The sequence below is a fragment of the Penicillium canescens genome (assembly GCF_028828765.1).
Source record: "Penicillium canescens strain IBT 15451 chromosome Unknown utg000006l_segment0_segment0, whole genome shotgun sequence".
Taxonomy (NCBI): Eukaryota; Fungi; Ascomycota; class Eurotiomycetes; order Eurotiales; family Aspergillaceae; genus Penicillium; species Penicillium canescens.
The window spans coordinates 891,302-903,336 of NW_026703968.1; the positions used below are offsets into that span (position 1 = coordinate 891,302).

Genomic DNA, 12,035 nt, shown 5'->3' on the forward strand with positions numbered 1-12,035 from the left:
GCTTATCCTTCGAGTCGTGCTGGGATTGTGACTGCTTTCCTGATTGATTTTCATTGTTGTGGTCCTGCGTTGATTGATTCCTATGGAGCATCCCTGCTTGAATATTTGAGGATTATGAACACGGTATCATGTGTCTCCTAGCGAACAGGTATATCCAGTCAATCCATGGAAATAATAGACTTGACTCCAAATGCATTGTATCAAGCGGACCCAGTTGCCTGCAGCAGTTGTCTTTCGTCCACAGTCGGGTGGTTAGGTAGACAGCTAATGCATGTAACCAGCCAAGTAGACAATATGATAAAAAAACCAATAGAGAAACAAATGAATAGAATGATAAGACAATAACTTACTGTTGACTGTGATCGGTACCAGAACTGCAGCCCCAGGCAACAACTCAGCACAGCTGACTCAGCATCACCTGACCTTAGTCAGCCACCTCCTTGGAAATCTCCTCCCAGGTTGTCCTTCGCTCTGAGCACCCAGATTTCCCCGAGCCTGTCGCGCAACTCCGTCCCATCTCCATTTCCATCCATCCACTTTCAGGACGCGCCCCCCAAACGCGCCCTTTTGATTTCCCCCTCCCCTTCCCTACCAGCTCGCCTCTTTACTCGCTTTCTTTCAATCCCGTGAAAGTACCCGCTCCCCATATTCCATCGCGCGAGCTCCGACCACGGCCCCAAACATCACGTCTCCCATCGCCAAGCATCCCATACAACCACCTTCTTGTCGCATTCACGACAACTAAGCCCACCCACACCGTCGCTACCACTCTTTTGACCGCGCCACCCCCTCCTTGTACTTGCGCGATCTGGCAATTGGCACCAGGTGGAGACCATCACATTCGGCTCAACTGCGCGTTGATTTTTTGACCCGGTTGCCCGCCATTTGCTTCATGAATTAAAGAAATACACGCGTCAATATGGCTTCTCTGCACCCGGCGCCCAACATGGCGCCTGGCAATGTTAGCCTGCCACCTAACCTCACGCAGCAAAATGTCCAAGAGATACTTCAAGTGAGTTTATCGCTTCCTATCACCTTAGTCTTACTATATTCCACTTCTTCTATGCGCCCTCCCGTACCTTGCTATCATTTTGTAGTCATCTAACCCTATTGCAGAAGTACAAGCAGATGCAAGAACAGGGCGTCCGCCCTGACGACCCAGAGTTCATCAAGGCTCACAACCTGCTCACTGCTATCCAACGGCAGCAGGCTTACCAAAAGCAACAGCGTATGGCTCAACAGCAGCGTCAGCAGCAACAGATGAATGGGGCTTCCCCCGAGGCTGCTCCCAATGGCACTCATGGTAAGTTTTGTCGTGACCCCTATCTAAAAACATTTTAAGCCCCCTCAGTATATCTGACCTAATTTTCAATAGGTCGCACCGCATCTGCTTCTTCGGCCACGGCTGGCATCCCTCACGACAGCACCTCGGCCGGAGCCAAGAATGCGACAGTTGGCAGCGGTAGCTTCTCTCCAGAGCAATTGGCCACGCTTCGAAACCAGATCCTGGCTTTTAAGATGCTGTCCAAGAACCTCGCAATCCCACCCCGCGTTCAACAACAGCTCTTTGCATCTAAGAAGTCCCAAACGCCTACTCCCACAGACACTGTTGGAACGGCCGAGAAAGTCATTGATGCTGCGGACAAGTCCTCAACTCAGCCTCCAGAAAGTGTAGAGCCTGAAGCTTTTGGCCGAGAGTGGTACGATAGCTTCCAGTCTCCATACGACTCCCTCTCCGATACCATCAGCTACACAGACCACGCCAACCGCGCAAATCGCGTACGGATCCCCGCGCTCTTGCCCCCGGGTATCGACCTGGAACAGGTTCGTGAGGATCGTGAGATCTCAATCTACAACAAGATTGTGGCCCGGAAGGCAGAGCTTGCTCAACTCCCGGCTAATCTCGGTGTTTGGGATACCAGCAAGAGCGATGCCCCTTCATACGATGACTCGCTCAAGTTGAAGGCCTTAATTGAGTACAAAGCCCTCTCTCTCCTGCCTAAGCAGCGCCAGTTCCGCAAGCAGCTTCAGAATGAGATGTTCCACTACGACAACCTCGGCATGACTGCCAACCGCTCGAGTCATCGCCGCATGAAGAAGCAGTCTCTGCGTGAGGCTCGCATTACCGAGAAGCTTGAGAAGCAACAGCGTGATGCTCGTGAAACCCGTGAGAAGAAGAAGCAGTATGATCAGCTGCAAGCTATCCTCAACCACAGCGCCGAACTTGCCAATGCTTCCGTGCAGCAACGCACTCGCTCACAGAAGCTGGGTCGCATGATGATCTCGCACCACCAGTACATGGAACGTGAAGAGCAGAGGCGGGTGGAGCGAACTGCCAAGCAGCGTCTCCAGGCCTTGAAAGCTAACGATGAGGAGACATACCTCAAGCTTTTGGGACAGGCCAAGGATTCCCGTATCTCTCACCTGCTCAAGCAGACCGACAACTTCCTTAAGCAACTTGCTGCATCGGTCAAGGAACAACAACGTAACCTGGCTCAGCGTTATGGCGAAGACCAAGACTTCGATGACGAGTCAGACCAGGAGATTCTTGATAGCGAAAATGAGGGAGAAGAGACCAGCAACGGAAAGAAGAAGGTCGACTATTACGCTGTTGCTCACCGTATCAACGAGGAAGTCACCACACAGCCTACGATTCTCCAGGGTGGTACCCTCAAGGAGTACCAGTTGAAGGGTCTCCAATGGATGATTTCTCTGTACAACAACAACCTGAACGGTATTTTGGCAGACGAGATGGGTCTTGGAAAAACCATCCAGACTATCAGTTTGATTACGCATATCATCGAAAAGAAGCAAAACAACGGTCCTTTCTTGGTCATTGTTCCGCTTTCTACCCTTACCAACTGGAACATTGAATTTGACAAGTGGGCACCAACAGTGCAGAAGGTCGTCTACAAGGGCCCTCCCAACGCACGAAAGCAGCAACAGCAGCAGATTCGTTGGGGCAATTTCCAGGTTCTGCTTACCACCTACGAATACATCATTAAAGATCGCCCAGTTCTCAGCAAGATTAAGTGGACACACATGATTGTTGATGAAGGTCACCGCATGAAGAACACACAATCCAAGCTGAGCAGCACTCTCTCCACATATTATACCAGCCGTTACCGTCTCATTTTGACCGGTACTCCCTTGCAAAACAACCTGCCCGAACTTTGGGCTCTTCTCAACTTCGTCCTGCCTAATATTTTCAAGTCTGTCAAGTCGTTCGACGAGTGGTTCAACACACCATTTGCCAATACTGGTGGCCAAGACCGCATGGACCTGAGCGAAGAAGAGCAGCTTCTTGTCATTCGTCGTCTTCACAAGGTTCTTCGCCCCTTCCTGCTCAGACGTCTGAAGAAGGATGTCGAGAAGGATCTGCCCGACAAGCAGGAGCGTGTCATCAAGTGTCGATTCTCCGCCTTGCAGACCAAGCTGTACAAGCAGCTTGTCACGCACAATAAGATGGCTGTCAGTGACGGCAAGGGTGGAAAGACTGGTATGCGTGGTCTGAGCAACATGCTGATGCAACTGCGGAAACTTTGCAACCACCCCTTCGTCTTTGAACCTGTTGAGGACCAGATGAACCCTACTCGCATGTCAAACGATCTTCTTTGGCGTACTGCAGGAAAGTTCGAGCTGCTCGATCGTGTCCTGCCCAAGTTCCGTGCCACCGGTCACCGAGTTCTGATGTTCTTCCAGATGACTCAGATCATGAACATCATGGAGGATTTCCTCCGCCTGCGTGGCTTGAAGTACCTTCGTCTTGACGGTTCCACAAAATCTGACGATCGATCAGATCTGCTGAGGCAGTTCAACGACCCCGGGTCTGATTACTTCTGTTTCTTGCTCTCCACCCGTGCTGGTGGTCTCGGTTTGAACTTGCAGACTGCAGACACTGTCATCATCTACGATTCCGATTGGAACCCTCACCAGGATTTGCAGGCCCAGGATCGTGCTCACCGTATTGGACAGAAGAACGAGGTCCGCATTTTGCGACTCATCAGTTCCAACTCGGTTGAGGAGAAGATTCTCGAGCGTGCTCAGTTCAAGTTGGACATGGATGGCAAGGTTATCCAGGCCGGAAAGTTCGATAACAAATCCACCAACGAAGAGCGAGATGCGCTTCTGCGAACTCTCTTGGACACAGCAGAGGCTGCGGATTCGATCGGTGACCAGGACGAAATGGATGATGACGACCTCAACGATATTATGGCCCGTTCCGAAGAAGAAATTGGAATCTTCCAAGAGATTGACAGACAACGGATCGCCAATGATCAATATGGTCCTGGCCACCGCTACCCTCGTCTGATGTGTGAAGCAGAGTTGCCAGAGATCTACATGCAGGAGGACAACCCTGTCACAGAAGACGTCGAAATTGAGGTTACTGGTCGTGGTGCTCGTGAGCGCAAGGTCACCAAGTACGATGACGGCCTCACGGAAGAGCAGTGGTTGATGGCAGTGGATGCGGACGATGACACAATCGAAGCCGCCATTGCGCGAAAGCAGGCTCGCGTTGAGCGTCGCAAGTCAAACAAGGCTGGTCGTGGACTGGGTGATGACGAGTCATCGCCTGAACCCGAACCTGAAATTGACGACGACGAGACTCCCAAGAAGCGTCGTCGTGGTCCTCCTCCCAAGCGTAAGGCAGAAGAAGTTGTAGATGAAACTCCTCAGCCCAAGCGCAAGAGAGGCCGTCAGCCCAAGGTTCCAGATACTCTCAGCCCCGCTGATCGTGCTACCTTGACTGGTATTCTCGACAGCACCATCCAGTCCTTGCTGGATATGGAGGCTGAAGTTCCCCCAGAGGGCTCCGACAGCGAAGAAGGACCCATGGTCCGTGCAATTCTGGATCCCTTCATGAAGCCTCCTCCCCGCTCCCTATATCCAGACTACTATATGATCATTCAGAAGCCCATTGCTATGGATGCAATCCAGAAGAAGGTCAAGCGGGGCGATTATCAAAACCTCAGGGGTTTCGTCGAGGACATCCACCTGCTCTGCCAGAATGCCCGCACGTACAATGAGGACACCAGTGTTTTGTTCCAGGATGCCAATGACATCGAGGTAAGTTCGACTTATTGGTTTGATTGAATATCGGACACTAATCGTACAACAGGCCAAGTGTTTGTCCGAATTGAAGAAGCACACCGACGAACATCCCCAGTTCGCCATCTTTGACAACCAGTCTGTTGGTGATGGTTCCACCGGGTTTGCCTCGGGCGCGGACACTCCGATGACTGCTGGCACCCCCGGGCAGAAGCTGAAGCTCACTTTCAGTAACCCTAACCGGGATACCCCCAATGGTGGTGACGAGGAATAGCCCCTCCAACATCAACATTGTGGGCCGACTTAATCCAATACCACGCGTTTCCAATTTCACGCCTTGCGACTGTTACTCCCCGTCGCTTGTGCTTTCTTGTCATGTGTAATCCGAAAATATTTTTTTATCCTCTTGTTCTGTGCCATCTATGGAAGGCGTTTTCCCGCGAATGTTTCTTTTGAATGGATTTGGGGAAGGAATTCGGATGATGGCGCTGTATTTGTTCCAAGCGATTGATTACTGGGTTGCTCTGGTACCGTCTACCGTCTTGGCCCTTTGGGACACGATTGTGCAAGACCCCTTATGTATGTTTTGAGTATGTAACTGGAAGTTAGGAACAATACCAATTGATTCAATTGCATATCCAAATCGTGAGTAGGCGCGTTGGAATGTTCACTGTTTCCGGTGTGTGGACACACGGAACCACCCGAGGGGAACTTCGAGTCCGTGCGAAGACGCTTGCAGATGCTCACCGATCTTTGAAGGAGTACTTAAGTACTTGTAGGTACGAAGTATAGACTATAGACCTGTCTCTCCGTCCTACCCCACCATATACAATATCTCTCCATCAACCCATCCAACAAGCAACCATGTCCAACAAAACCCTTGCCGGCAAAGTCGCAATAAGTACAAACCACCAATCCAATCTAACCTCAATCCCAATCTATACAATTCAATCAAAACTAACACACCACTCCCAAAAACAGTCACAGGCGCAAGCCGCGGCATAGGCGCAGCAATATCCCTAAAACTAGCCCACCAAGGCGCAAACATAGCCCTAAACTACAAGAGCAACGCCAACGCCGCCGAACAAGTCGCAAAAGAGATCCGCACGTTGGGCGTCCGCGCCATAACCCTGAAAGCAGATGTCTCACAGCAAGAAGAAGTGAAAGCCATGTTCGAGGCTGCGCAGAAAGAATTCGGACGCCTCGATATCGTCGTGAGCAATTCGGGTATTGAGCATTTTGCTGATATTGCGGATGTGAAGGGGGAGGATATTGATGCTGTCTTTGCGGTTAACGTCAAGGGGCAGTTCTTCGTTGCGCAGCAGGCGTATAAGTATATGGAGGATTTTGGGAGGGTTATGCTTACGTCGTCAATTTCGGCCGTTAAGGTTAGTACTGTTTACTCACTACAGGGTTGGAAGGATTTTGGCTGATGAGTATCTTGATTGTATAGGGTGTTCCTCGACACGCTGTCTACGCTGCTTCCAAGGCTGCCGTGCAGGGTATGACCAAGTGTCTAGCTGTGGATTTTGGGTCGCGCAATATCACTGTCAATTGCATTGCTGCTGGCGGTGTTAAGACCGATATGTACACTGAGATGTCGGCGAAGTATATTCCTGGCGGGGACAAGATGAGTCCTCAGCAGATTGAGGAGTTGTTGAGCAAGTGGTCACCTTTGGGTCGGGTTGGCGAGGTGGAGGATGTTGCTGGGGTTGCTGCTTTGATTGCTAGTCCTGATTCGCAGTGGTTGACTGGTCAGACTTGGCAGGTTTCTGGTGGTTCTTATATGGTTTAGTTTGATGGAGATGAAGGGGATGGTGTGTTTGTATTTCGGGCTTACCAATTTCTAATTTCTAATTTGGTTGTTATACCCTTCTCTCTAGTATAAACTTGCTATGAACGAGGAGCTAATCAATGCTTGAAGTTGGATGCATATTGTGATTTTTTGTGGGGTTAGTCTTATATTATCAAGCTCCCAGCCTATACAGATGCAAGTCATGCACCCCCCTTCTTATACTAACTGAGGAAATTCCACCCTATCAAAATCTGTTTCCACCTGTAACCCACTTTTTAGGCCATTTTAAGCCCTTCTTCCGTGCGGCCTTTCATTACTGCAACGAGACCCAGGGGAAAGTAGTAAATAGAGCCAAATAGAACAGTTTGCTTTAGGATTCCCATTTCGAAAGGAATGCAAAATTTGGAGGTTATGTCCTCTTTTCATCCGTCCTCTATCCTAAAAGACACAGTCACTTACTCACTTAGCATATTCCAGAGGCAAACTATAAACTAATATCAAGTCAGTGACACTGTTCCGCCTTGCATTAAGAAGAGCCCCGTGTTTGACCCAGCAGCATCACTTTAGTCATAGATCTAAATCCTCAACGAGAATCCGGAAAGTTTCCGTGTCTCAACATGTGGAGAATCTCTTATTTACAGTCGCCTCTCGTTATCTGATGTGACATTAGTGTCATGTTGTGGCGGGGCATTGAACTAATCCTATCCACTTTCAAACTCCGTACGCAGGGGGTGGGGGAAAGAATGTGGATCGAACATGGTTTGATCAAGTCTTCCCATCGAAGTCGCCTGTATGAGCTTGAGTACGTACGTCTCCCGACATTTTAGCGAGGTGAAACCTACGGAACAACCTTAAATAACAGTGCGCAGATTATCCACATGGCCAGACATCAAGGGACCAAGAAGGATAGGGTAACAAGCCATGTCTTTCATGCCAAGCAATAGAGGGATAAAAGTTGAAGCGATCACATTTTATTGAATACTTGATTCTGCAGTCTAACCTTTCTCGAACGACTACCTGTAGCTATAGTTCCAACAATGCGTAAGTAGTCTCTTCTACTCCACCGCGTCCCAGAACATTGAGCACATTATGGATCACTACGTTGGCTAGATACTAAAGCAAGAACCTTATAGCCAAGGCTGTGGATTGTAGGGCTCAAAGTGTCATCTAGTTTTGAAAGAGTGAAGTCCTACCACACCCTTGTTTATGGGGCTGAAAACCACATAGGCTCGTGGAGCGGCAAGTAAAGTCTCCTATCAAAAAAGCGTTCCTTAACTTCATTGAAGACAAGGGGATACGCGTGTGTCAAAAGCCATCAATAACATGACGCGGTCGCCTCAGCCTAAAAAGTCTAATCCGGACTTTAGGGCTAGCACTGCAGATCTGCAGGTACTGGGGAGTAAGTCTTACCCGGGCCATATCAAACCCATACAATAGGGATATTCTACCCAATAAACGACCAGGAAACCTCTCCACTGACTCTAAATATTATTTCCGAGACCCTCGACTCGGGCGCTTTAACTGTGCTAGGCACCTTAATTCTATCAAGTGGAATTGCGCCTGTTTGGCTCGACTGGAGACGCCTCGGCAGGTTTCGCTTCTATTTCAAACGTAGTCCCAAGTCTCTGCCGTGCTATACGACTCAATGATTACGACGACGAAGCAGCTAAGCCTTGCTCCAGGGCAGGATGAGCTTCACCGATCTATGCTATGGTTTCATGGTTCGATCTAAGGTAACGCGGCGGGTCTACGTATGATCTGCTGTCTGAACTTCCTTAAACTGGAACACGACCGTTGTTACAGTTCTTGTGCTACAAGTATAAGTATAGCCCTACGTCTAATGTTTCTATACTTTACATTTCCACACTCGTTGCAGATTCTCCTTCGAACGCTCGTTTCTCTCAACCTTTCGTTTGTTTCTTATAATCCGACATGCGTCTCTCTTGGGGCGCATCTGTTGCGGCCTTGGCTGCATCAGCGAGCGCCACATCGCTCGCTGATGTCTGTACCGTCTCGAACGTGCAGTCTGCCTTGCCTTCCAACGGCACTCTCCTCGGGATTGGCCTGATCCCCTCGGCCGTGACCGCCGCCGCCGTATACAATGCCAGCGCTGGTATGGGCAGCACCGAAACCTACACCTACTGCAATGTGACAGTCACCTACACTCACACTGGCAAGGATGACTCGGTTGTCATCAAGTATGCCTTCCCCTCCCCCTCCGACTTCAAGAAGCGCTTCTACGTTGCAGGTGGTGGTGGTTTCTCTCTGTCCAGCGATGCTACCGGTGGTCTTGAGTACGGTGCTGTTGGCGGTGCCACCAGTGCAGGCTATGATGCTTTCGACCAGAGCTACGACGAGGTTGTGCTGTACGGCAACGGAACTATCAACTGGGATGCAACCTACATGTTCGCATACCAGGCCCTCGGCGAGATGACCAAGATTGGAAAGGCCATCACCCCCAAATTCTACGGCATGTCTTCCGCCTCCAAGATCTACACCTACTACGAGGGTTGCTCCGACGGTGGTCGTGAGGGTATGAGCCAGGTCCAGCGTTATGGTGAGGAGTACGATGGTGCTATCACCGGTGCCCCTGCCTTCCGCTTCGGTCAACAGCAAGTTCACCACGTCTTCCCTTCCGAGGTTGAGCAGACTCTCGACTACTACCCTCCTCCCTGCGAGCTGGCCAAGATCGTCAACGCCACCATCGCGGCCTGCGACCCTCTCGATGGAAGAACCGACGGTGTTATCTCCCGTACCGACCTCTGCAAGTTGAACTTCAACCTGAGCTCTATCGTCGGCGAGAAGTACTACTGCGCCGCCGAGACCAGCACTTCTCTGGGCTTCGGCTTCAGCAAGCGCGCCGAGGGCAGCACCACCAGCTACCAGCCCGCGCAGAGCGGCAAGGTCACCGCGATGGGAGTTAAGGTCGCCCAAACCATCTACGACGGCCTCCACAACTCCAAAGGCGAGCGCGCCTATCTCTCCTGGCAGATCGGCTCCGAGCTCAGCGATGCCGAAACCACCTGGAACAACAACACCCGCAAGTGGGAGCTCAACATCCCCTCCACCGGCGGCGAGTACGTGACCAAGTTCGTCCAGCTCCTCAACATCGACAACCTCTCCGACCTGAACAACGTCACCTACGACACCCTCGTCGACTGGATGAACACCGGTATGGTGCGCTACATGGACAGCCTGCAGACCACCCTGCCGGACCTGACACCCTTCCAATCCTCCGGCGGGAAGCTGCTACACTACCACGGCGAATCAGACCCCAGTATCCCGGCCGCCTCGTCCGTGCACTATTGGCAGGCTGTCCGCTCGGTCATGTACCCTCACCTGTCGTCCCAGGCTAGCCTGGAGAAACTCGCCGACTGGTACCAGTTCTACCTTGTTCCTGGTGCTGCCCACTGTGGTACCAACAGCTTGCAGCCTGGTCCTTACCCCCAGGATAACATGCAGACTATGATCAACTGGGTTGAGAATGGTGTTAAGCCTAGCCGGTTGAATGCTACTGTTTCTTCTGGTACTTATGAGGGCGAGACTCAGATGCTTTGCCAGTGGCCTACTCGTCCTCACTGGAGCAGCAACAGCTCGTTCGAGTGTGTCAATGACAAGGCTTCTATTGACAGCTGGACCTACTCTTTCCCTGCTTTCAAGATTCCTGTCTATTAGAGGGGTATGTGTTACTCTTGTGGAATGTCCAAGTTACGCAGGACATGGTCCAGGCGTGGTTGGAATAACAATCAGCCCTTGTGATTAGGGTTTCCAACTCCCACGGGCGAGAGATAATGTACTCACAAACCTACTTTGTTATTTATTGGGATTGACTTTCTGTATTTACTTATTTACTCTTCTTCCAAACAACTTTAATAGACTCTTCCATGATCTTCAAAAGCCAAGAAGTAAATGTGAATGATATTTGCAATTTGATATGTCAAGGTCTTTCAAGATATTTTCCGAGATATTTTTCCAAAGAAGTAAAAACCAGAGTGAATCAAAAAGTAAGTCAAAAAGAATAAAGAATGAACAAAGAAAGAACTCCAAACAATCTCATAACACCAATCTAATCCCCCAAAGTCGTGACTCTACCCAAGATTTAACCCAAAGTGAGAGTGTAGGCAGCATCAACTTTGCAAGCCAGGGTGTTGACATCATCGGGGTGCTGGTACGACTCGATACAGTTGGCATCACCAGCGGCACAGGTGGCAGTAGTGCAAGACTCGTCGCTAATGGTAACACCGAATCCAGCGGCAACGATAGCAGAGTCCTTCAGGAGGTTGATCGAAGACAGATCCCAGAAGAGGACCTCGCCGGACTGAGTGTACTCGAATTGCAGGACGGAATCGCAGACCTCGGTGGTGGACATCTTGATGGAGATACCGCCGCCGTTGGAGTTGGTCAACCAGGTGTCGGTGAAGGTCTCGCCAGAGGCGAGAGTCTGCATCTCACCCTCGGTCTCGGTGACAACCCAGAGGTAGACGTCAGTGGGGAGGTTGTTCTTGATGGCGATGCCGGAGCCGGTGGCGGTAGCGCCGCTGGAGGTGGTGCTGGGGATGGCGAGGGTGGTGCTGGTCCAGATGTCGCTGCTGCTTGAGACGGGGGCGGCGCTGGTGGTGGGCACGGCGGTGGTGGTGGGCACAACGGGAGTTGGGACGGAAGTGGTGGTGGGAATGGGAGTGACGGCGCTGGAGGTGGTGGGGACAGCCTCGGCGGTTGAAGGAATGGCGATGTTCACGTTGGGAACGACGGCGGCAGTGGGCGTGCTGAAGGCGGTCTCATAGACGGTCTCGTAGACGGTTTCCCAGATGACAACCTCGGGGTTACCGGGGAGTGCGACGGGGAGCGCGGTGGCAGTGGCGGCCAGGAGGGCCAGGGTGTTGATGAAGCGCATATTGGCTGATATCAATGAAAGTACTGGATTGGATCCTTAAGGATAGTCTTGCCTGATCTACAGACGTTAAAGAGAGTGTACGAGGCGCAGCCTCAGTGAAGGTATCCAAAAGAGTGAATGATGTCAAAGAGAGGAAAAGAGAGAGTGTGGGAGATGGCGCCGTTTTAATGGGCCCAGGCTGTCAGAGCGAAAATGCAAAATGGCAAAATCGGATCTAGATGGCCATGTGGGTTCCTGACTAGTGTTCTGATAATCCTATTGGCTAATATAGTTAGGGCTCAGGAGATGAAACTTGGT

General features: G+C 50.9%; 5 protein-coding genes across 5 annotated transcripts; 4 read left to right on the forward strand and 1 right to left on the reverse strand.

Moving 5' to 3' along the window:
• Positions 1–190: 190 nt before the first annotated feature.
• On the forward strand, positions 191–869 carry N7446_009279 (uncharacterized protein; the record flags this gene model as incomplete). Its single annotated transcript, XM_058518024.1, has 2 exons — positions 191–229; positions 429–869. The coding sequence occupies 2 exons, from the start codon at positions 191–193 to the stop codon at positions 867–869; spliced, it is 480 nt and encodes a 159-aa protein (XP_058368812.1).
• Positions 870–919: 50 nt separating this feature from the next.
• Positions 920–5,323, forward strand: N7446_009280 (putative RSC complex subunit (Sth1); the record flags this gene model as incomplete). The annotated part of the gene is made up of 4 exons (XM_058518025.1): positions 920–1,012; positions 1,117–1,303; positions 1,376–5,067; positions 5,120–5,323. The coding sequence occupies 4 exons, from the start codon at positions 920–922 to the stop codon at positions 5,321–5,323; spliced, it is 4,176 nt and encodes a 1,391-aa protein (XP_058368813.1).
• A 590-nt stretch (positions 5,324–5,913) lies between these two features.
• On the forward strand, positions 5,914–6,844 carry N7446_009281 (uncharacterized protein; the record flags this gene model as incomplete). Its single annotated transcript, XM_058518026.1, has 3 exons — positions 5,914–5,950; positions 6,031–6,437; positions 6,503–6,844. 3 exons carry the CDS (start codon positions 5,914–5,916, stop codon positions 6,842–6,844), a joined length of 786 nt encoding a protein of 261 aa, XP_058368814.1.
• Positions 6,845–8,776: 1,932 nt separating this feature from the next.
• N7446_009282 (putative tannase) lies at positions 8,777–10,519 on the forward strand (the record flags this gene model as incomplete). The annotated part of the gene is made up of 1 exon (XM_058518027.1): positions 8,777–10,519. The coding sequence occupies one exon, from the start codon at positions 8,777–8,779 to the stop codon at positions 10,517–10,519; it is 1,743 nt and encodes a 580-aa protein (XP_058368815.1).
• A 424-nt stretch (positions 10,520–10,943) lies between these two features.
• On the reverse strand, positions 10,944–11,738 carry N7446_009283 (uncharacterized protein; the record flags this gene model as incomplete). Its single annotated transcript, XM_058518028.1, has 1 exon — positions 10,944–11,738. One exon carries the CDS (start codon positions 11,736–11,738, stop codon positions 10,944–10,946), a length of 795 nt encoding a protein of 264 aa, XP_058368816.1.
• Between the last annotated feature and the right edge of the window lie 297 nt (positions 11,739–12,035).